The 26,164-nt window shown below is 36.9% G+C and overlaps 2 protein-coding genes across 2 annotated transcripts; both read left to right on the top strand.

Moving 5' to 3' along the window:
• Positions 1 to 5,869: 5,869 nt before the first annotated feature.
• On the top strand, positions 5,870 to 6,851 carry LOC113342767 (protein MAIN-LIKE 1-like). Its single transcript, XM_026587200.1, has 2 exons — positions 5,870 to 6,430; positions 6,522 to 6,851. The coding sequence occupies exons 1-2, from the start codon at positions 5,870 to 5,872 to the stop codon at positions 6,849 to 6,851; spliced, it is 891 nt and encodes a 296-aa protein (XP_026442985.1).
• An 834-nt stretch (positions 6,852 to 7,685) lies between these two features.
• Positions 7,686 to 8,204, top strand: LOC113342766. The gene has a single exon (XM_026587199.1). It carries the CDS (start codon positions 7,686 to 7,688, stop codon positions 8,202 to 8,204), a length of 519 nt encoding a protein of 172 aa, XP_026442984.1.
• Positions 8,205 to 26,164: the final 17,960 nt, after the last annotated feature.

Here is a 26,164-nt window from a genome sequence, read left to right as displayed (position 1 = left end):
GTTAGAGTAGTCCACTCACCGCCAGGTTTCGATCTCGGAGCCATGTTATGTCTCGAAGTTGCCAAAACCGGTCAGGTTTAAGGGTTGGAGGAATATTATGAAAGCATCTTACCTATGAATCGACAGGTTCATCGTTCTTATGAAGTCTCCGAGTTAGAGTAGTCCACTCACCGCCAGGTTTCGATCTCAGAGCCATGTTATGTCTCGAAGTTTCCAAAACCGGTCAGGTTTAAGGGTTGGAGGAATATTATGAAAGCATCTTACCTATGAATCGACAGATTCATCGTTCTTATGAAGTCTCTGAGTTAGAGTAGTCCACTCACCGCCAGGTTTCGATCTCGGAACCATGTTGTGTCTCGAAGTTTCCAAAACCGGTCAGGTTTAAGGGTTGGAGGAATATTATGAAAGCATCTTACCTATGAATCGACAGATTCATCGTTCTTATGAAGTCTCTGACTTAGAGTAGTCCACTCACCGCCAGGTTTCGATTTTGGAGCCATGTTATGTCTCGAAGTTGCCAAAACCGGACAGGTTTAAGGGTTGGAGGAATATTCTAATGGCACCGAAATTATTTATAGATAGACGAATTCATCGTTTTTACGAAGTCTCTGACTTAGAATAGTCCACTTACCAGTTACCGCCAGGTTATATCTATGTTACTTAGAGTGTTACCACCAATTTATTTTTTGTAATTTTGTCTAATCCAACGTACCAAAGTTAGGGAAGCAACTGCTACTAAATCTAACGGTGGAAATCTTGTGTTTGTTTGTCAAAAATTGTGTTTCTTTGCCAATCCGTATGCTTTTGCTTAGACCAATCAGAATATTCCACTTTCCCGCCCCAGATCCCGCCCAAATTTGGTCACGTGTCTGCCCAAGAAATTTTCAGACAATATTTAATGTTTGACCACTGCAACGTGTCCTATCCCATGTTAATTCCCCCCAGTATTTTCACAATGCGACCAAAATCATTATTCTCTTCACTCTTCACAAAAATAAGAAAACTCTCTCACAAAAAAAAAGAAAAAAATCTCTCACCTATCGCCATGTCTGCAACTGTGAAGATCTAACCCTAACAATCTCTTATCGGAAAACCCTAACAATCTCTCATCAGACTACCCTAACAATCTCTCATCAGGAAACCCTAACAATCTCTCAATCACTCAAACTCTTCAGAAAACCATAACTATCTATTAATCTCAGAGCTCTTCAACTTTAAAGAAAACCCTAACAAATTTTCAAGAAAAGGATTTCACGAAGGGGTAATCTCTCATACTCTCAAATCTTAAGAAAATAAATCTCTTTGTTCCAGTTTTCTATTTTAGTAATTTTGAGTTTTTTTTTTCTTCACATAAATGTTTAGATCTTCACATGCAATTTAGGATTTGTTGTTTCCATGATGAAATTGGTATTGGGTCCTATTTAATTTTGGGAATTTTCGATTTTAGGTCTTTTTATGATGATTTTCATTTCGATGATTGTCTCTGCAGCTCATGTTCTAGTTTTTTAGTTCTTTGTTCTGTGTTATAACAAAAAATCCCCCCTTTGTTCGATGCATGAAGTATAATTTAGAATTCGTAAGAATTTGTGATTTGATAGGTGTAGCCTTATTCTCTTTAGGTGTATGATTTGATTATATTTGTGCCAAAGCATGAAGTTTAGCCACTGTGATTATATTTTTGCAAGGCATAACTGCAATAATGAAGACTAACAAGGAAACAATAAAGAAAAAGCTGGTCAGGGAGTTGGCCATAAAGGTAAAGGCTTATCATCTCAATTTCAGTGTAAATAAATTTATTCACCATATCATTTTAACTAACCTATATGCATTGTTGTTGCAGATGAAAAACAAACAGTCCAAAACTGATAAAGGTTCTCCATCTGCAGAACCATCCCTTCCACCTGAAAGTAGGCGATCATCACCAAGGAAAAAGAAGTTTACGATAAAGGTAATGACTTTTCATCTCAATTTCACAACAAACTACTTACCTTCTCATTTTAACTAAGCTACACTTTTTGCAGATGAAAAACAAGCAGAACACTCAACAGTCCCCAACTGAAAGTGCTTCACTCACTTCAAAGCTGCAAACCCCGACTCAAACCAAGTCCGCAGAACCATCCCTTCCACCTGAAAGTAGGCGATCATCACCAAGGAACAAGAAGTTTGCGATAAAGGTAATGACTTTTCATCTCAATTTCACAACAAACTACTTACCTTCTCATTTTAAGTAAGCTATACTTTTTGCAGATGAAAAACAAGCAGAACACTCAACAGTCCCCAACTGAAAGTGCTTCACTCACTTCAAAGCTGCAAACCACGACTCAAACCAAGTCCGCAGAACCATCCCTTCTACCTGAAAGTAGGCGATCATCACCAAGGAACAAGAAGTTAGAACCAAGTGCTGCTGTTTCTTCTCTAACTAAATGTGCAACAACTCTAAAGCGTCGTCGACAACCTGAAAGTGCTAAAATGTCATCATCAACTACAAAGAGACAGGCTACTAGGAAGAAGAATGTGCAATCTGAAAGTGCTCAACATTCACAGACCACAACTACAAAGTCCCAATCAAAAAGCTCTGAAGGAGATACTGAAAAATCTGGAGTGGGGCGAAAGAATGTAAAGCGAAAACTTGACACAAGCAGCACAGGCCCATGTCTGAATGTTCAACTTAGGGATCCACACGACACTCTCGCAGATTTTCAAGATGAAGAAGAAGAGGAAGAGGAGGAGGAAGCTGTGGAAGAGGATAACTCTGATCATGTGGAGCCTGATGTGGAAGAAGAGAATGATAATGGTAATGGTGATGAGCCTGAATTGGAAGAGGAAAATGATAGTGGTAATGATGATAATGAGGAAGGTGAAGAAGGAAAAGAAGCGAAGAAAAGAAAATATGTTCCACGTGGTCCAACCCAGATGTATGCACTGAAGTTAGATTCTGCTGATCCGAAAAGAACAATTTCCTTCAACGCTAATGAAAAACCGATTGGTGATTCATATGTGCAACTTGCCAGTGTGCTAGGGGTGCTTGTTCGGAAACTTCCATTAACGTACAAGGATTGGAGACTTGTCCCTTATGAAGCCAAAGAAAACATATGGAAGATAGTCTCGGTTCGCAATTGATAACTCTTTAACTCTTTTCATTCGTAAATAATTATTTAAGTCATAGTCAACAATTATTTAATTCATAGCGTATTCTAATTCAATTATTTAAATTTATTTGTAGAACCGATTCATTGTGCCTGTGTATTACAAAGACTATTATTTCAGCAAGATGGGAACTTATCTTAGAGAAGCAAGGTCAAGGAAAGCTGGTTTGGTACTCGACGCTTTGGATCGGCTACAAGGGGAAGAACAAAAGAAACGGCTGGAGAAGTTAATGCCCAGGACCATGACAGTTAGGGAGTGGGAAGAGTTTGTGAAACATGTAGACTCTATTGAATTCAGAGTAAGTAATTTCTATTATATAGAATGCCTATATATTTGTATTAAAAACTTTAAAGTCTGTCAAATGATTTTTTTACTTTTCTATTCAGGTCAGAAAAATAAAAATGCAAGAAAATCGTTCAAAACACACCACCCCACATACCATAAGTCGAGAAGGTTACGCCCGATTGAAGGTGAAATTGGTATGTTCTACAGTCTTGATATTCACCATGTGAAAGCTATTGAATCGTTAAAAATATAATTGTTTGAAGTTCTCTACAAAGTTTTATCTTAGAAATATTCTGAGATAATACCATGTTGTTATGCTATTCTTGATGAATCATGTATTGATACATTTATTTGGCAGCAAAAAGAGCAAAACACAACCAAAGAGATTGATAGAGCTATAATCTGGAAAGTTGGTCATAAACAGCGCAAAGGAAAGAAACCACATCCTGGTGTTGTAGAAGCTTTGGTAAGAAATCTTCTCATGTTACTTTGTTTTATTTGTGTGTGCTTGAAAAAGTCAAAAATATCTGATGTTTTACACGCTTACACAAGAAAAACTTGAAAAAGCTCGAGAAAAGTATCATGCTGATTGTGGATCATCCGTGACAGATGATATTCTTGAAAAGGCCTTTGGTGAGGACAAGAAAACTAAAGGGAGACTTAAAGGAATTGTTTTTGGAGCGACACATAAAAAGGTTGTTGCGCAGTCCCACTATAAGATGATGATTAAAGAGTGTAAAGAATCCTATAAAGCATTGAGTGATCGAGTGGTGCAGCTAGAGGTGAGAATTTAACTTGTCTTTTATTAGGTCTCATTTTCTTGATAAACTCAAACTCGATAATGCCCCTGATACTGCTGATTGGTCTTAATATAGGGAACGAAATCAAAATGTTTCTGCAATGGAGTCTCACCCTCTCACATGTTAAGTCCCAGCAACAATCATGAGGCTAGCACTAGCAGAAATGTTATCTGTAATGAAAGAGTCTCAACTGATACCACTCCAAGTCATGTCAAGAAACAAAATGAGGTTCAATTGCCAAAGAGATTCCAAGTTTGCAAGTTGTTAAGCTGGTACAAGGAGGACGAGGTGGTTGTAGAGGCTGAAATTGCTGAAACAGATCCAAGTAAGCAGATACATGGAAAACCAATCGGTCTTGGAGCCTACACTGTATGTGTGAAGGTTTATTATGTGGATGATGCTCTTGTCTACCAAGCTACTTCAGATGTCAGAAATGTTCATGATGCTGTTTCAAATTTTATCACATGGCCCAAAGATAGAATAATCTACCAATAGACTTCTTAATCTTCTGTGATCTTTTTGGAGAATTAACTTTTGGTAACAAACATATCACTGCCACTTTTTTGTATGTTTTGTGTATATCACATTGGTATGTGAATTCTTTAACCCTGGGTTTGGTTTAATTTGAATGAATCTTTCAGTTTAATCCAATTGTTTATTTACATTTCAGTTTAATCTAGTTGTTTCTTTACATTTCACAAATAGTAGTGACAAAAGTGAAATATATATTCTGAAATATGGGTTTGATCTTATTCACAAGTATTGTAAAATAGTTTATTTGCAATCATAACTATGTGTTGTCCAAGATAGTCCTACTACACATAGTATAGTTGTATCAAGGTACTTCTACAATGCTAACAAGTGTACTGACTGTAATATTCACAATACTAACAAGTGTTGTGTTAACAATTTCTGCTACCCATGACAATAATTGTAAAAACAAATGTTCTACAATGCTAACAAGTGTACTGACTGTAATATTCACAATACTAGTAAGTATTGTGTTAACAATTTCTACTTCATACCACAATCATTGTAAAATGAAATCTTGCAACATCAGCAGGTGTTGTTCAGAATAGTTATACAACTCAAGGAAGTGTAGTGAGATGAGTATTCACAATACTAATAGACATCGTGAAAAGGTTTTCAACTACATAAACTAGATATTGTGAAACAGTTACTTTACAACATAAGTTTGTGTTGTCCAAGATAGTTCGACAATTCATACAAGTGTTGTGCAAATATTATTCATAATACTGGTAATTGTTGTTGCATATGTTTCTACGATATGCTACTTATGTTGTCTACTATTGTTCTACAATACAAGCAAGAGTTACGTTAGGTTATCAAAAAAAATCGAAAGAGAATCACAACATTGACAAACTATTGTCGAACCAGGAATCACATCACCCTTTACGTCACTTGTCAACCATTGTAGAAAAACTTGGACTTTCTACAATACCCCCGTTCCACAATGCATGAAATGGAGTTGTCGTAGGGGTACTGTAACTCTTATCTTGTGTCGTCAATGATAATTTTTCCCGTAGTGGATCATTGTTCATTATAAGGTTGTTTCTACACTTAGTCCTAGAGTAAAATATATTATTGAAAGAGCGGGATGGGATAGACTATTGAACATGGAATTGGCCGAAACCTCACATTCCATGGTCGATTATATTGTGGAGAGGTTTTGGGATACGACGAATACTTTTCACTTGCCTTTTGGTGAGATTGGGTTCACACCTCTTGATTGGGTCATGCTGACAGGGGTGACTATTGGTGATGGGCTTGAGGTTCCGTATAATTCTGAAAAGTACCAATTTGAATATGTCCGTGATAATATTTTTCCATATATCCAAGATGCCTCCCTTTGTCCAACAGGTGCGTCGTGGAAATCTAATTTAATTAAAGTTAAAATTCTGAGTTCATATTTCGTACCAGAAAAATTAAGTGCGGCTGAAAATGATAAAGCCATTGCTGAAAGAGTAGCAACTGCCTTTTTTATGTATGTTTTGGGACAATTTTTCTTTACTAATGCAAAGAACTATATTGATGCGGAATGGTTATCTACTTTTCAAGATCTTGATGTAGTAGGCACATATGATTGGGGTTCTACCGCTTTTTCGAGATTGTATGTGGCACTCCGTATAGCAGGTAGGAAGCGGAAGGGTCTATGCGGGCCCTTCCAAGTATTAGAGGTAAAACTTTTTTGATATACTTATTTTTCGTTTCAATGTTTAATTTATTGGGAAAATCCGTTTCATTTACTTGCTTGCTATTATGATGTAGTTTTGGGGCTACAAATATTTGGGCATATGTTCACCCGGGATAGTCGAGCCTAAGGATGATCAACCAATATGGCCTAGAATTAGTAGGTGGAAAGGAAAGAAGAAGATGGTTGATATTGTTCGTTGTACAAATTTAGTTAATAAGTTGACCGCTGACCAAGTTACATGGCAACCCTGGGAATCATGCAGACAAATCCTTGAATCTGATATTGGAATAAAAACTTCTACACTCTCAAACACAAGGGTTATTTTTTCTTGGAATGGCGTTGTGAGTATTATTTATGCTTTTTATGAGACCATTATTATTAGTTTCCCGATAACACCGTTATGATAATAACATACTTACTTCATGCATACTCCCTTGTTAATTGTACAACATAACATGTACCCATGGTGTTTGAGTCAAAACCATCCCACCTATGGTGTTCCCATAGACTTCCATTCAATTGTTGGGGATATGGATGATAAACAAGGAAAACGCCTATTCGAGGAAGTTTGGCACGATGCAAAAGATTTTGTGCTAAGTTGTTTCGTATGATATGTATATGCAATATTGGCGCAAGGTAAATTTTTTTAAAGATTATGTAACATATCCCGATTGGGATGTTCAAGTATATGGATATGCCGGTGACCTCACTACAAAACAAGTAGCTTTTAGGGACGGCTGTTTTGAAAAAACCGTCCCTAAAGAAGGATATTTGGGACGGTGATGGCCTGACCATCCCTAATAGTCATAAAATATTTAAATCAAGGCTAAATTATGTCCATCCCAAAAAGAAAACATGGCCAAATAGTATTAGTGACGGTGGAACAGGGGACGGTACATAAACCGTCCCTAATACCTCTTGGGACGTTTTTTTGTCCTCTTGGGACGTTTTTTGGCCGTCCCAAGAGGCCTTCTGTTTTGTAGTGCCTTCATAATCATTTCAAGTACACTGGTAGTTGATGTGTTGGTTTATCTTTCAGCGAGTAGTCATTTCCATTTTGAGTGTATAGACGAATCTTTCAGTATGTCTTCTCTTTTCAATGTCTCTTAATTTAGTGTATAGTCAGTCAGACAAAACAACTTTATACTTTTTTATTAATATTTACTCTTGAGTTTTCGTTATAAATTCAAGACTTTGTCGTCAGTATCAACAAAAAAACACCTATTCTTCTGATTATAATGGAAAACCACGAGAACAACTCTAACTGTTCTTCAGGTTCTTCTTCTTCTAATAATAATAACAGTTTCTATTCCTCAGATGATGATGCAGTAGCAATTCACCAAACTAACATGGTTGTTAGTTTGGGGCTCATTATTATAAATTCAAACTGGCCTCAAACTCGTATCAAAATATGGAGAGATCTTGACGCTGGAGCTGAACTTCTATGGAGAGACTACTTTTGCCCGAACCCGCGCTTTCCACCAAATGTATTTCATAGAATATTTAGAATGCGTCGATCATTGTTTAACCGAATAGTTATAGACGTTGTGGGAGTAAATTCTTATTTTGTTCAAAATCCCGATGCTTGTGGAGTTATGGGATTGAACCCTCATCAAAAAGTAACAACAGCAATCCGAATGTTAGCTTACGGATGTGCGACAGATGCAATAGACGAGTATTTACGCATTGGAGAAACTACAGTTTTGGAAGCTACTCGTAGGTTTTGTAAAACTATTGTCCGCTTGTATGGGAAATAATATTTGCGTGAACCAACTGCGGGTGATGTTGAACTCCTGCTTAAGGAAAACAAAAGCAGGGGGTTTCCAGGGATGCTGGGTAGTCTAGATTGCATGCTTTGTAAATGGGATAAATGTCCGTCGGCATTATCCGGGGCTTACTACACATATAAAGGGAGCGAAAGTATTGTGTTGGAGGCAGTGGTGTCGTATGATCTATGGTTTTGGCATGCGTTTTTTGGTATGCCCGGTTCAAACAATGATATTAATGTGATGAACCGTTCATATGTTTTTCGAAGTCTTGTCACAGGAAAAGCACCGCCAGTCAACTTTGTGGTAAACGGACATTCATATGATATGTCGTACTATCTCGGTAATGGGATATACCCAGAGATTGCTACCATTATTATGTCCATTAAATATCCAGAGGGGCAAAAAAAAAAAAAAATTCAGGGATTCAAGAGGGTGCACGGAAATATGTAGAGCGAGGATTTGGTGTTCTACAACAACAATTTGGAATCATCAAACAACCTGCAAGAATGTGGGATCCAGGTGTGCTTACCTATATCATGAAAACGTGTATTATTTTACATAATATGATAGTCGAGGATGAGCGTCTACCCGGTGACTGGCCACATGTATATGAACATCGCAGGAACTCGGCACCAGTTGCTATATCAAGAGAAAATAGTGAAGCATTTTCCCAAATTAGAGCTGAGCAACTTCGTCGCGCAATGCATAACAAACAAACACATATTAACTTGCGTGATGACTTGATCGAACACATATGGTCAGAATATGGGGATATGTAATAAATTAGGCACAAGGATTGGTATTACTATAAGATATGTTATTGTTAAAATTTATGCATGTAATTTTCTTTTTATTTTATGTATTATCTCATATTTATGTACTCATCGTTATATTTTAATTAATTACTGGTAAGTAGTTTAAAAGGGTGTTAAAGTTAATTCAATCCATGGATAATAATATCAAAATTCAAATATTACATAATAAACTACTAAAGAATAATGATTAATATTAAAACAAAATTAAACTACTAAAACTATTAGACATAACAATTAAGGTTTCGACTAATACGCCTGTACTCTAAAATTGATTTCTCCTATTCCGCACAATGTCCGCCTTTTGAAGTTCGAAGTATTCTCTTTGTAAGGGATCCAAATTATAGAGATCCTTCATAATGATGCACATTTCCTCATCTGCAACTGCCTTAGCTTGTTTTGCCGCAAACTCAGTTTGTTTTGCTGCAAACTCGGCTGCTCTTTGTTCCATCTTGAGTTTTGATTGTGCAGCGTAATGAGAATTAAAATGTTGTTGTTCTTCAATAAGTTGTGCCATGATTTCCTCTTGGAGAATTGATTTTTATTTCCCAAATACTTATGGGGTTGTCTTTTCTGCACTGGATTGCGAGTACGGACTGTTAGCTGATGTATGTGTGCACATTTAACTCACTTATAGATCATCTCTGCACTGGATTGCGATGGAATTTTTCAGTGATGTGAGAGTAAGGGACGCTTGTAGATATATGTTCAGGTGATGAATTGTAGGTGTCAACAAGACGCAGATATATGGAACACTTAATATGGAACGCTTATCAGTGGTTTACGTAGAGGTGTAAAACGTGCCAGCCCGGCACAACCCAGCCCACAAAGTCACGTGCTTGGCGTGCTACGTGCTGCGCTGGGCTGTGCCAACAATTTAAACGTGCTGTGTCGGGCTATGCTTTATTAGTCAAAAGCTCGGCACAACACAGCCCACGGGCACAACCCATTTATTCACGTGTTGTGCCGTGCTGTGCTGTGTCGGCACCCGTGCTATACGTAATATACCAAAAATACTATATATATTAAGATAAAAAACATAGGCAACCCACAAGTCTGATTGGTGAACCACCAGTCCAGCTTACAAGTTAAAAAGGAAATGAGGTATACCCCATTAACTAAATAGGAAAAAAAAAAAGAAAAAAAAAACAGAGCAAATATTCAGCAGAGAACAAGCTCTATACATCCAAAATATGCCATTTCACGAGACTGAACAAAACCTTGTAGTTGTGGGGTAAGAGAAAACATCTGATAAATATACATCCAAAATATAGCTTTACAAACTAACTGCATCCAAAATATAGCTTTACATAACTGCACATTCCAAGCATAGCTAATCAGCAGCACAAAAAGTATTTGTAAGCTTTCATGGATCTGCGAGATCCATGTCAAAAAAGTGGAATCACCTGTGAAGGAACATTTAGAATGAATTTAATCACAAAATAAAGTGAACAATGATTTATAATGTTGATGGAAAGAATTGTTCACATTTGCCCAATTCCAGTACTCTACAAAGTGTTTGTTGCTTTAAGCTAGTGTATCTTAAAAAGGGGTAACAGTTGCAAGAACTAAAACAAAACAAGAGGATACTATCTTTACATACCTTCCAGTGACAATTTAACCATCGAACCTTGAGAATACTTCCTCATATTCATCATTAAACTCATGTCTTCTCTTCCGAGCGTCATTCCAATCCTTTGAGCACACTAGATCATCCAAAATATCATGGGAAAGTCGGCTCCTTTTTTGCTCAAAATTCTCCCACTCAAACTAAAACAAGACTCCGAATCCACTGTTGATGCAGGCGGAGTCAGTAAATCACGAGCCATAATCTGCAAAATTGGAAAACTATTTCCATGAGTATTCCAAAATTGCAAAATATCAAAATTACTCCCCAATTCCTTACTTCCAAGGAAAACAGTGACATCCAACTCTAAATACCTAACAAGTTCAGAAATTGAATTGGTATTAGATGTGCCACTTGAAACAGTGGTAGAACAAGTTGATAACAATCTTTCTGATGGATCTAGTTCACCAAAATCGGATTGAGATTGGGCCACAGTAGTTTACACATTAATACCATGAGTACTGGAATAATGATTAAACAGTTTCAAAAGCATTTGATGCACAGATGCAAAACTATCAAGAGTTTCTCTATCAAAGGCATTAGCAATTCCTTCTATGAGTATAACTGTTCCAATAATTTTCTTCCTTGGATCCATAATAGACGCCAAGATAAATAGAGGTGGAATAGCCTCCCAATATTTCAGATATTTTTCTTCCATCAACTTAATAACTCTGCCATAAAGCCTATTATCCCTACATTGTTTAAATGATACTGCAATGTTATACAATTGATTCAAAGAAATGCAAGTGGTGGAATAGTAAACTCCAGATAACTTATTAGTAGCTGTATAAAATACACCTAAAAACTTGGTAAACACCTTACAATTGTCAAAGTCAATCATGTCCAGTTCATAGTCAGAATCAATAAGGGCATCCAATATTACGGTTTCACAACCTTCAATTGCTTTCAACATCATGTAAGTAGATTTCCATCTATTATGCACATCTAATCCAAATGATCTAGGTTTAAGAGCAAAATTTTGGCAAGACTTCTTAAATTCTTGTAACCTAGAAAGAGCATGAGTAATGTAAAGGATTGCACTTCTAATTTTTCTAATAAAGTCCAAGTTATCAGTTTCGTCAATCACCTTAATGGCATCATAAACTATCAAATGAATGATATGACATGCACATCTAACATGAAACAATTTCGCAAAATCAGGATATGGAGGCACAACAGAACGCTGAAAACAGTCAATAACACTAACATTCGCAGCAGCATTATCCAAACCAAGACTGAAAAATTTACTTTCAACACCATACTCTTTCAAAATATTTAAGATAACTTTATGAATATGGCGACCGGTATGAGGATAAGGAATAATACGAAAAGCAATTACCTTTTTGATTAGCATCCAAGATTTAGCATCAATATAATGAGATGTAACACAAATATAAGGAGATCCATTACATCCTGTCCACATATCCGAAGTAAAAGATATACCAGTAGCATGGGAAGCAAATTCAGCAATCAAAAGGTTTTTCCTTCCATCAAATTTCTTCACAATATCAGTTCTAGATCTATTTCTACTAACTTTTTTATAAGCAGGTTGAAGATAAAGTTGAATAAACTCCTCAAAATCCTCATCTTCAGCTAGAGCTAAGGGTTTCTCGGAATTTACAATGAAATCAGCTAATCCTTCTCTCATTCTACTCTGACTATAAGTAAAGTTACCTACCCCTGCACTACCTAATGTGATTTTAGCTTGCTTAGGATCATTTTCATCTAAGTGTAAGGGCAAACACTTTGCTAAATGTCTAGTTAAGTGACCAGTCCCGCTATTAATCCCAGGTTCATTACTAGTTTTGTACTCAGTCATACAGTGTTTGCATACATCCCTTAATACCAAGTTTCCCTTAAACATAACCTCTTTAGTTTCAAAATGAGCCCAAACTTCGGAGGTTCTTTTTCTTGTTTTAGGAAGAGAGGAAGGTGCATTCTCCTGACCAACAGGGACTTCCCGATTGGCCTCAAGCATATCTAAATCTATAGTACTCAACGGGTTAGTAGATTCACCAGCACCAGATTCCATAGCTTATAAACAAACCTAATATAAATTGGAGAAAAACAGTAAATTTATAAAATAAAAGGGAGTCAAACTAGAGCGATAAGAAAGATTTCAATCTGTGGGTCTTGATTTAATAGCTTTCTTCACCAAGTACACCTGAAAATGTCAAAAATAAATGGTGTTAAACCAAGCACATGCAGATCAATAACCTAACCAGGTAATATGTTAGGAAAATAAAAAAAAATATATATAAGTTTAGATCCGTAACCTAAACAGGAACATAATAATAGGAATTGATTAATCTGCATTGAAGGCTTCATCTTGTTTGAAGAACACCATATCTGGAAGGCCAAACATAAACATAATATGTTTAGATGGAACACCATACAGGTTAAATGAAGCATTTGGTAAATATGAATTGCAAATAAAAACCAGAAATTAACAAGTAGGAACCCCAACACAGATCGATTAAAACAAAAAAAAAATGCAAATCAAACATTTTAACAAACACTTCATGTTCATATTCTAAAATTAAAATCACAAACACTTCGTCACCAAAAAATGCATGAAACCTCTTGAAAAATCACAGATCTAAACAATACAAATTCCGATTGAGTAAATTACCAAACCAGAACTCAAAAAAACTAACTTAAGAAAAACAAAACGTACCTTGAGCTTCAAATTGCTGAAAAAATCCCACTGAAACCAAATCTTGTCAAGAAAATATAAACAGATTGATTAGACGGAATGAAAATAGAGAGAAAGAGTGCTATCATAGAGCAAAGATAAAGACATTAGGGGTTTTGTTAGAAGATTTACCAGCGGCTGCGACGGCTGTCTGGTTTTTTTTCTTCCCAAGGGCTTGCGAGAAAGAGAAATGAGAACTCAAAATTTTCTTTTCGCTTATAATACTAGTCAAACATAGGCCGTGTCTAGGTAACGGCATGATAACGTGTTAGTACTTCTAGCTATGCACGTGGTTTGATTATAGACTTATAGGTAATGGACCGTTAAATAATAAGGGGTTTGACTAGTAGGCCGTGCTTCACGTGCTTTACACGTGCTGTGTTTTTACCCGTGTTGTGTCGTGCTGTGCTGTGCTTTTAACCGTGCTGTGCTGTGCTTTTAATTGTGTTGTGCTGTGCCGCGTGCTTACACGTGCCGCGTGATGTTCCGTGCTGATGTGCCTATTTGCCGGGCACAGCACAGCACATTAAACAAACGTGTTGTGCCCGTGCTGTGCCGGTCACGTGCTGTGCCGTGCTGTGCTCAAATATAAACGTGCTGTGCTGTGACGTAAACGTGCTAGCCGGCCCAATTTACACCTCTAGGTTTACGTAATGGCGGAACCCTTAACCTGGTATGCTTATTAGTCGTTTATGTTAGGCGGGAGACTTGAAATCACTAGTAGGCTTCTTAGGCTAATCCAATTCAAAAGGATTTGCCCCATAGCCACAGGCCTAAAACCCAATAATCCAAGCACTGTATGGGAAGTATAGAGGCCGAAAGAAGGCATGCGGTGGAGAGTTGTAGTCCTAGCCTCCACATACAATAGAATCACCTATAAGGTTATTTTTCGTGGCTTTTGTTCTGCGGGTGGCCTTTACAGAAGCAGTTGCTAAGCAGATTGTCTAATTTTTGTCTTGAGAAAAATTATTTGGCTGGTGCAAAATTGAAAGGAACAAGATAGGGAACTTCAGGTGAAGGTGTGATTGGTAGAGACAATTTTTAAGAGGAACTCGGTTCAGGCAAACGTTTGAGAGCACGTTGGCACAAGCACAAATTTTCTTTCATCCGTGTCAATTTCAATTCAACACACGAACACTTGATTCGGGATCAATACCATTTTGCACATCCATAAAGATATTTGAATATGCTCAAATTCACTTGGCCATTTTTATCTTTATTTTTTTGTAAAAGCATCCAACGCTATATAAACCATCCACGTGTATGATAATAGTTGGTGATACGTATGGCTGCCCGTCAGAAATCACGGTCAGCATAGGGTACGAAAGATTTATCCCATTATCTTTATAAAAACCGTTCAATCAAATAATAAAAACAAATCGACTACCAGCTATTTACCCTAACATTAACGGGCAGAGATCTCGTCCTTATAAGTAGGAAAGATTTATCCCATTATCTTTAGCCTCCGTCGTCACTATGGCGAAAGATAGGAGCCCTAAAAATCAGATCTGAAATCCTCTATGTCTATGATTAGCAAAATCATGACCAGCTTAATCATCTTCAACAACAACGAATTACAACATAATGATTTCTACTCTAAACGAAGTGAAATACCGCGAATCCATCACTCTTGCGGATGATGATGGGGAAGTCGACGGTGGAGGTGGGTTCATCTAGTAAGTTGTTTGCATTTCCAGGGTATTGTATGTATCTCCATTGTTACTCCTCCATCTTAGTCCTGTATACCTGCATCTCCTTCTCCCTCTTCTATATTAATTTACTCATAAAATCTCCACATAAATCAAGTTTCCAACAAATCTTTATCTAGGCGACGACAATGGGTGTATGTTTTCATGAGGGTTCCAGCGATGGAAATTGTGAAGATCAATTAATTGTTTGGTCTTCAAATCTCAATAATATATTTATTTTTTTGATCGGTAAAATTAATAATATTATAGAAAGGGAAAAATGCTCACGAAACATGAACGAAAAGTACAGACGATAATCAATCAAAACATCCCAAAGCAACGACCAGATGAGAAAGAAATGCAAACAAAAACAACACATAAGACTCATGGAGGTTCCAACATCCATCCTTCCATTTCAACATAAAGTGTTGAAGAGTAATGCCTATGAATTTGAGGTTGCTGATACACCCAATACGCGATTGTAAACTTAATCTTCTGGATGACCTTCGTTGTGGGTAAAGACTTGTTTTCAAACGAGTGCCGGTTTCTTTCCTTCCATAAATTCCAAATGATTACAGCAGGGATTGTGCTAATCACAACATCTTTTCTTGTTTTAGGTTTGTAATTAGGTCAAGAGTGAATAGCAATTTCAACAGATGGGGGAGTAATCCATACCAGGTTGAATAACTCAATGAAAGATCTCCATATGGTGTTCACATACGAGCAGTGAAGAAGCATATGATGTGATGTTTCTCCGTCATCGATACATAAATAGCAGTAATTCACCCAATATCTCCATTTTCTTTTACAAAGATTGTCTTGAGTTAAGATTTTTTGATTGACAGCAAGCCAAATGAGAAAACTCACCTTTGGAGGCCAATATTTGGACCAAATCTTCTTTGGTGGGACGTAAACCGCTTCTTGCTGAGAGTTTTTCCGAGAAACCAGCCACGTATAACATTTCTTAACCGAGAATTTAGAAATTTCATTATTATCCATCCAACCTCTTTCATCTGGATTGTTATTAAGTGTATTATTGCTTTCATCCAGAGCATGCAACATCCTTGCAACACTTTCGATAACATGGTCTTGTATTCTTCTTGTAATTCCTAAGGACCAGCTCTTGTCGACATGATTGTAGCTACTGTGAACTCTTTATGAGCGGAGGCTTCGAAGGCATAAGGAAATTGCTCGGCTAAAGGAGAGGTACCTAGCCAAACGTCCCACCAGAATTTAGTTCTTTCACCATTCCCGACAATAAACTTGCAGTTGGAATTGAAGTCAGATACCTGGTTTTGAATTCCTCTCCAAACGCTGCATCCATAAGCTTGTTTCGGATTCACCGCGTTCCAACCTAGCTTTTCAATGCCATACTTTTCGAAGATTAATACCTTCCACAAGGGTGCGTCATCTTCACCAAACTTCCATAACCATTTCATAAGTAAGGCAATGTTCATCAGATGTAAATCCTTGATTCCCAAACCACCCTCCTCTTTGGATTTCATAACTATGCTCCAATCAACCAAGTGATACTTTTTGTTGTCTTCACCGTCATCCCACAGAAAATTACGCATTATTCTTTCTAACTTTTTAATCACATTAATGGGAGCAAGGAAGAAAGAAAAGATATAAATTGGAGTGGAGACAAGAACCGAGAGAATGAGAGTCAGTTTACCTCCACGAGAAAGGCTTTTGGCTATCCATCTTGGAAGTCTGGCTTCAAATTTTTCTGTAAAGGAGTCTCATTTGTTGCTTGATCTATAAGATTCACCGAGGGGGAGACCTAGATAAGTTGAAGGGAGCACCATAGTTTTGCACCCCATTGTAGTCGCAAGATAGTCAAGGTTATGCACGTTTCCAATAGCCATAAGAGAAGTTTTATGAAAATTGATTTTGAGGCCTGAAATCACTTCAAACCAAATGAGAATATTGCGCAAATAGCCAATGCTGTGAGTTTCATTCTTGATGAAGACCAAGGCATCGTAGGCGAATTGAAGATGAGTTATCTTTGAACCACCTAGGGTTACGTCGAAACCTTGAATCTATTCGAGTTGAGCAGTCTTTGCCAACATTAAGTTTAAGGATTCAGCAACAACTAAAAACAGAAAAGGGGACAATGGATCTCCTTGACGCAGGCCCTTTGAGATTTTGAACCTTCCATTAGAGGATCCGTTGATAAGCACAGAAAAGTGAACATGAGAAATAGCTGCGTCGATCCATCTTCTCCACTTAATACCAAACCACATTCTTCTTAAGACATAGTCAATGAAGGACCACGCAACATTATCATATGCCTTTTGAAAATCAATTTTGCAGAGAATACCATTTTGATTGTGCAGCTGAGCTGAGTTGATGCATTCACTTGAAATCATGGCACTGTCCATAATTTGCCTCCCTTGTAACGTAAGCTGACTGTTGGAAGCTAATAATTTGAGGAAGTACAACTTTGAGACTGGAAGATACAACTTTAGAGATGATTTTGTTGATGCTACTCATGAGACTTATTGGTCGAAAGTCAGAAATTTTCTCGAGATCCTTCACTTTAGGAATTAGCACCAGGAAAGTTGATTATTTCTATGGAGCTCATTCATCACCTGCATAATGTCAGATTTCATGAAATTACAGCATTTAAGAATAACGAAAATTGGCATACCATCAGGTCCAGGAGATTTTTCCTGGCCTAACTCTTTAACAGCTGACAGAACTTCATCTTCATGAACTGGTCTTCTAATTTGGCAGCAGCATTCGCAGATATGGAAGGGAAAGCAAGGCCATCCAGTTGAGGTCTTGAGTGAGTATTTTCTTTGAATAAGTTCTGATAGTAATCCACCAGTTCCTTTTTGATTGTAGGCTTGACTCTTGTGATCGCACCATTGATTCTAAGCTGAGAGAAATTTTTGGACCTTTGATTTGAAGAAGCATACTTGTGAAAGAAACGTGTATTGTTTTCATGTTCCTCCACCCAATTTATGTTGGCTCTTTGCTTCCAAAAATCATTATGCATTTTAGCTAGTCTCTTAAATTCAGCTTTAACAACGATTTGTTCATTCAACATCTGAGGGTTGACAGGGTCGAGAGCAACTTTTGCATCAATGCTCTGGATAGACAACAAGTTAGCTTGCACGAGCTTCTCAATCTTGCCGAAAACATCCCTATTCCAAGCTTTCAATTTCTCTTTTAAGGCTTGCATTTTTTTGGCGAGAATAAAACAGGTGAGCCATGAAAAGAGAAATACCTCCACCAGGTTTCCATAAGCCCCAAAATTGTGTCACCTTGCAGCCACATCTTCTCAAATCTACAAGGGATAGGGCCCCAACCTTCCTCTTCAGTAGACAACATAATGGGAAGGTGATCTGAAAAGGGTTTCGGAAGAGAAGATTGTTCGATCCTCAAGAAGTGATCCTCCCACCGCGAGCAAATTAAGAAACGATCCATCATACTCCAAGATGAGTTTCTAAACCAAGTAAAATGACTGCCCACTAGGGGAAGGTCGATTAGCTGGTGATTGTTAACAAGATTGGAGAACTTCCGCATAAACCTGTTGGTAGTTTGGGTACCAAATCTTTCGAAAGAAAATCTGGTGACATTGAAGTCACCACATAGGACCCAAGGATCATTCCAAAGGTATCGAATGTCTCCGAGTTCTTCCCAAAATTAATCTTTCTCAAAATTGAGCACCGGACCATAAACAGAGGTAAGTAACCAGACAAAGTCATCATTGATATATTTGCATCTTATTGAGATCGAAAACGCTCCAAGAAGAGACTCAATCATAACCACTTTGTTGCTATTCCAAATCATTAGGATGCCACCTGAATGCCCAATGGAATCTAGCGCAACCCAATCAAAATTGTTGGCACCCCAAATTTTTTTAACCTGATGACGCTGCAAACCTTCCATGTGAGTTTCCTGAATGCAAATAATTAAAGGTTTCCAAAGCCTGATGATAACTCTAAGATCATCCCTCTTATTACTATCTGCCAACCCATTAACATTCCAAGAAATAATTTTTGTATTCATGGATCCACCAAATTGACTGATGCAAGGACTTTAGCAGTTTCATTATCTATATCTTGTTGAGATGGATAATGAACATTTAGCAAAGCACAATTATTGTTAGTAGTTGTATGATGTAACAATTGTTGTAGCAGGGCTTCTGTTTGATTGAAAGACACTCCTAAAATGGGTCCTGCTTGCTGAAATTCTTGGACTAGAACTTGCAATTCATTTAACCCATCTACCTCTGCAGAATAACAATCCTTGTTCGAGGTACTTTGTTGCATGACTGCGTTCTTTGTGGTATCTTCTGAACTTTGGGGAGATGCCGACGGCAAAGACATAGCAGACGAGACCAAGGAGTCTAAGATGAAAGATGGACTAGCAGGTATGGGCCTGTGTAAGGTGCTTGAATTGATATCATCCGCCTTGTTGTGGGCCTGGTTAAGCTCTGGAGCCATATGGATTCTTGTGTTGACCCCTCCACTACCACTTGGCGCTATATTTGATAGCAGATCAAATTCAAAATTTGAACTTTGATGAGTAATTAATGCGGGTCGTTGAGGATGCTGTACTAAGTCAGAAAAAAGCACCTCGTTGACTGCATGTACTGAACTGAAATCTCTGTTGATCTCAGACTCATTAATATTTCTTGGAGAAAGCATCATCATTTCTTCTTCAGCCCTTATCTCAGTCGAATTATTACGAACCTTGCCATTGGAAATGCCTTGATCAGATATATCGCCGATGGGGAATCTATCGACCGGAGGGGCTACTGAAGCTTTTTCGAATTGATCTTTGGTCTCAACCGTTTGGAATTCCGAATGCTCGATGATGTCTTCATTTTCCAGAATTTCACCAAGAACAGGAAAAGATTGACCGTCAATGTGCACCATTTTGAATTCAGCCTGATCATGTACTGGACCCGCAACTTGAAGTAAAACAGCCGAATAATCTTTACCATTTAAAGAATTCCGATGAGTTGAGACTAGACCTCCCCATAATTTTCCTATTTTCCTGAATGTTTCTAAATTCCATATATCCATTGGAACACCATGAATGGCCAGCCAAATAGGCTTAGGAAATGTTGTCCCCAAAGAACTTAAGCTGTTAGCATCTGGATGCCATTCCGAAAAACGAACTTTAATACCTTGTTCTTCCCATTCACCTTTGTTAAGAATTCGATTTTTCCTATTTAGAGAATCCACAAAGAACAGAGCTTTAACCGACGAAAAAGGGGAGAGGGAAACAGAACCTGGAATACTAAGAAATATTTTCAACATGTTTGCAACCTCTATCCAAGCCATGTTAGGATTTCAATCTCACAAATAAGAGCTCCCTTCCACCTGTTTTGGATAAAATACGATGAAGATGGATTTTGCCTGTGAAGTACTCATTCTTTAGGCTGCTGCACAATTAGAGGGGATGTAATTTCCATAGCTAAGCAAAATTTCATTGCTTCAGCTAAATCCGTCCATCCCTTTCCGTTACCTCCTGATGGAAAAAAACATACTTCAGCTGGATCTCTTTTTGACGCCACTTTAGTGAGTTTGAGCATCTCACCATCCGCAAAGAAATTACGGACCATTGAAAGCTTGTTGTTGGTCTTATTGTGACTCCAATAAGTGGTTTTTTCTCGAAGGATGGCTGATTCTTGCTCAAGAATTGAGATAATCCATTCGACAGCACCAGTTGATATTACAAATTCCTTGAATCCCTTGTTGATTTGTTTCACAGAAACGACGACCTCATAATTGATCTTAGCTTTAACAAGTTCAAATGAACTCTTTCCTATTGAAATACATTTCTTAGGTTGGTGAGAGTTAGCTAGATTAACATTTTTTGGGGCCCTTTGAGCTGCAGATGAACCTATGTTGCAATTGAGATTTGAAGATGGATTAGCTCCTACAATTAATGATGCCCATGATACAGAATCTTGACCCACCAAATTCATGGTGGAAACTTACCTGAGGTTGCACGAGAAGGCCAACAGAGCACTTGTCAGAGCTTTTCTCTTAGTTATTAATCAACTTAGTATGTGGACCTCTTTGGGTGATGATTATGGTAGTAGAGGTGAAAGTGAAGATGGATCGGAGGAAGGTGGAAGTGATCGGAAAAAGTGGCAGCGACAACGGCAAGGGTGGGGTAGTGGGATTAAAGGGAAACATTATTTGAAAGTGATAGAAGATTTGTAGATCTAATGTTTCTTAGGGTATTAGGGTTTTCCATTGTGGGCTTATTAACTGGGTTTACTTGCAGATTTATGTCCACGGGATATTTGGGCTTTTCACATTATTTGTTCGGCTAGGCATTCATCTGCCTTGGTCTTCTGTAATGGGTTTTCCAATTTGGGTTTTATAGGCATTTAAAAGTTGAAATGCGATCAATGTGGGGTTGTAAGTTGTAACTTGTATTTGGGTTTCGCACAACAGTTTCAGGATCCTTGTTTGTTCAAGTCAACGTTGTAGAGACTAGAGTTTCAAAACATATCATTATGTGTACCACAATGAATACGCGTACTTGCATTTTTTTCTTATTGTTGATTGACATTATAGAAATACGATGTAAATAAGGTTTATCTTATAGATCTTCTTTTTTTTTTGTAGGGTCTGAACGGTAACTGAGATCTGGAAATAAGCAAATAGATATTTTCAAACAAAGTAAGAAAACAGAACACACGAGCCAGATTAGGAACTTGATTACTAAGGAAATTACTGGCTGGCATGTTGCGCTTTCTTTCTGCTCCTGACATTTGTGGATGAAGTCAATTTATGACAAGTGAAATGATGATTTTCTGTCGATGCATCATGCCATCATCCATGGGAGGCTACGAACTACGGTGGAAACAAACGTACTTGTTGCAATCACAGTCAAGAAAGATTAGGATGTATCAATTTTTTTTGCTTTTCCAAACCATTATGTGGGCATGCACCAGCCAAAAAAGTTAAGATTGGAGAAGCTTTTGCCGCGGACTCTCTTTGGTTTCAATGTAACTAAGCTTTTCTTCTGTAGGATGTTTTTCGTGTTCTTCCTAATTAACCCAATTTTCATGTATATCCATGAAGTGACTATGCAGTTTGTTTGATACTTCCTGATTTCCTAATTAACCCAATCATCTTCATGTATCCAAGAAGTGACTATATAGTTTGTTTTATTTTTCTTGATAAATTTTGGGTTTTCTGTAAATTCATGAAACAACCCAAATTTTCATGTGTCTGCTCTTCAAATAAATATTGAATACAAGAGGTTTGTTTAATTATTCCATAGGAGAGTTTGAAGTGTATATGTCCGAGAATATCAAGGATATGCAGAAGATATCGTTTAGTATAACAGTGTTTCCATATATTAGACTACTGTTAGTAGAATTTCCTTCCTGATTTCTAGCTTAACAAACTTATCTTTTCTTATTATCGGATAGTTCTTCCGATACGTAAATATATATTGTATATGTTTCAAAGGAACAAAATCTAAGCTTAAGAAAATGGTTCTCAAATTCACCAAGTTAATTGTGTAGGCACTAAACACTAGACCAAAACCAAGTTAACTAGGGCATTTTACCACCAAAAAGTCGTTAAAGTTAAATGGGAAATTGATATTTGATGGAGCATAATAAATTTTGATGGATCGGGAATGTAAAGCATCAGCGGCGTTATAAAGAACAACAAAGGCGATTTCCTACCATTGCAAAAATAACTGTAGTTGGACGTGCCCCTGTTTTGGTTCTTGAGAATGGCTTCTACAATGTATAGCAGCTAGAGTAAGCCTTCAGTTGGGGTTCCTAACCCAGATTTGTTAGTTCGAGTTCAAAATTGATTAATAGGGTTTTCAGTTTATATGTTGATAATTAATTAAAATGTGATTGCCAATTTTGCACCTTATTTAGTGATTTTGTACATTGGGATCGACGAATTCAATTTTGTGTTATTGGTTGGTGCAAAGATGTCCTGATTGATAGTTGAAGTATTGAAGTTGAATTGTGGAAATTATTTTTTGTCTTTAAACACAAACATCTAGAAGTGGTATCGGCTAGTTTTAGGTTGGCATTATTATTATTACCTTCCGTACGTAAGTGTTACAAAAAATACGAACCAGCCCGTAAAGTAGAAGTAGGAGGAATATTTGGTAAATCATAATCTTTTGTTGCCTATAAAAAGGAAAGAACTCAGATCAAACAATCAAAGAGAGACAAGTGAGGCCGCCGCCAGTGCTGATGAACAACAAACAATCAAAGAAGAAAAATCTCAAGAGCTGATCATCAATGGAATTTTTGGGTTATTTATGGGAAGATTTACACAGCTGGAGACCACACAACTGATTCGCACTATGATTTTTGCTCTCATGGTTCTGATTTAGCTGATGGCGCTTATGCAGTTTTCTATAGCCTATTTCTTTTTTATCTTTTTACAATAGTGATAAACATTGATAAGACTATTGGCATCGTGAAAGGAGGTTGAATCGAAGGAAAAATAGAAAATGAATCCTCTGAATCCTAATTTGAGGGAAAAACAAATGAATAGGAAGAAAGAACGGATCCTAGTTTGCTTCTTTTTTTCTTTTTTTTAGTATTTTTTCTTTGAAGTGTTTAATAAGTGTGCTTGAGCATATAATGATCTAAATTCTTGTAATGCATGCCTATAGTTATCAATTTCCATGTTCTCTCCAGAATCAATAAGATAATGAAAGGTAGATCTGGATTCAACCTTCTTCTCAATAGTTTGTCGTTAAAGTGATGCATTATATAAAGTTTCCCCTCTTTAGCCTGAATAAAATGGTTGATGGGATATTGTCCAATTCCGGATGTGTTGTTATTTTTCAAAATGTCCAAAATCTGTTGTTCCATATCTGTGGGGTTTGGTTGTTGTGTTGGAGTCATGGGGATTGTCCTTTTTGACTCTAAACTCTCTAATCTTCATAACTAAGAACTTGCTGGTGAAGGATTTAATTCTGAATCCCATCGAAGCCGAAAAGAGGTTGTATGACCAGAGTGTAACATAATTGTTGTTGTTGAGTCCTGGTATTAAACATTACACCGCGGAAATTGTTTTAAATTTTCTAGATGTTTACTGCTGATCACTACTAAGCTTAGATTTATTACACATGTTCTTCGAATCCATCATTTGCTATAGAGGTTACTAGTGGGTTGATCTTCTTTCTTTAAGGTTTTGATTATTTTGCAATCTTATTTCAACTACAATATTAATCTTCTCTGTATAAATCATCCATTTTGAAGAAAAATTGTGAGATCTAAATTTTTTGAAGTTTGTATTATAGACGGCTGAACTGAAGATGTTCGTAGGGTTAACTAAAGCTTTTAGGGTTTTAATAAGGGTGTTATATAGGCGATCCATTGGTTAGGAAATGTTTGAGATATTGACCTAGATCCAACGGTTAGAGGGTGGTAAAGGCTTGTTGTTGTGGACTTGTAGTGTTTTGGTTCACGGTTTGGAAATTAGCCTAGTAATGATCATTACTCAATCAACTTCAAGATGAATCGTTATCATCATCACTCGCTACCACTAATACCATTTCAATCATGGCTAGGACTAATCAGTGATGTGACCAAAGGTGTAAGATTAGTTGTTCAGTAAAGTAAGGTTACATTGCCAAAGTGGTTCCACTATTAGTATTCTATGCCTGATGGAACCATAATTAAAAGTAACCAAATCTCCGCATCTAGGAATACACAATATTTAAAATTTAATTGTCAAATTTAAAATTTACTAGTGGAAATTTAGATTTTATATTACTCATTCACATCTTGAGAATGTTTCTCCTTAAACCAAATCCACTGTCAAAAACATAGTGTTCTTAGTTGTCTCACAAGTTTCCAGTCCACTTGAAAAATACTTGACCATGACCCAAATCTGTAAAGGAACAATTTCAGATTATGCGTTTGTTGATTGTTCATCTTAGTCAATTTCAGACATTTCAGATATCTTATCGCCCTCCCTAAAGTTCAACAATCAAAATTGAGACCAGATATGATGTCTAAATAAGAAGAATCAATCTGACAGTAGAATAGAACTGAGAGTGCCGTACACATCATTATGGATAACATTTATATGCGAGTTTACAGGTAATATTTTTAGTGTAACTTTCTCAAAAACTAAAGCACTACACCATAGAAACATATGTCTAAGAAGCCACTGCACAAATCAAAAAGAAACTTCTCGACTGCAGTTCAATTTCCCAATCCCACATTTTACAACATCAAGTTATTTCATTCCTTTTTGGCAGTCAAACTCTTTCACACACAGCCCTAATGTTATAGAAGCATAAGTAGTCTTTCGACTAAGGATCATAGCCTCTGCAAGAGGTGATACATTGTTGTAGAGGTTCCACATCAAATGCTCATCATTTGTTCTCAGGATCCTCTTGTATGTGACGTAGTTACATAAGGTTCCGCAATTTAAATGATTTCTGATAATGTTACTTAGGCTTGTGTTTGTAATGGAGAAAAGACCCTGCTGCAATTATTTTGAACGAGCATATATACACTCTGTATTACAAAACAGGGATACTAAAAAATAGAATTGAGAAATATTGTTTCTTAATCTATTTTAAGTAAACACTAGAACTACAAACTAATAAAATTATTTCTTAATCTATTTCTCTACAACAAAATGTGGTTTTTTCAATGAAAAATATCGTCACAAATATTTGATTTTACGTCACAAATATATGTTTGTGACGCTTTTTCGCTGTTGGTCAATGCGTTATAAAAAGAGGTGTTGCAAATAATCCGACCGACGCTAAAAGCGTCACTTATGCCAAGGGTTTTTCTCAGCACTTTGTTTGTGTCACAAACATGTTTTCTGCGTCACAAATAGCTTGTGCGTCACAAATATTGTTTTTTCAGGATGTCACAAACAATACTTATTTTCAACGGATAAGCCCGTCGTTAATACATGTTATATATAGCGGTTTAAGATGTCACAAACAATCCTTATTTTCAACATATCAATACGTTAAAAAATTAGTGCATACGCAACAGATAAACCTGTCGTTAATATATATTATTTTCAACACGTAATAATATCGTGAATAATAATTATTTTCTACGCATTATTATGTCATAAAATGTTATATTTGCCACACATAATTTGGTAACATAAACATAATATGTGTGA

This window comes from Papaver somniferum, unplaced genomic scaffold (assembly GCF_003573695.1).
Source record: "Papaver somniferum cultivar HN1 unplaced genomic scaffold, ASM357369v1 unplaced-scaffold_47, whole genome shotgun sequence".
Classification (NCBI taxonomy): domain Eukaryota; kingdom Viridiplantae; phylum Streptophyta; class Magnoliopsida; order Ranunculales; family Papaveraceae; genus Papaver; species Papaver somniferum.
This window is presented reverse-complemented; position numbering and strand designations above follow the sequence as displayed.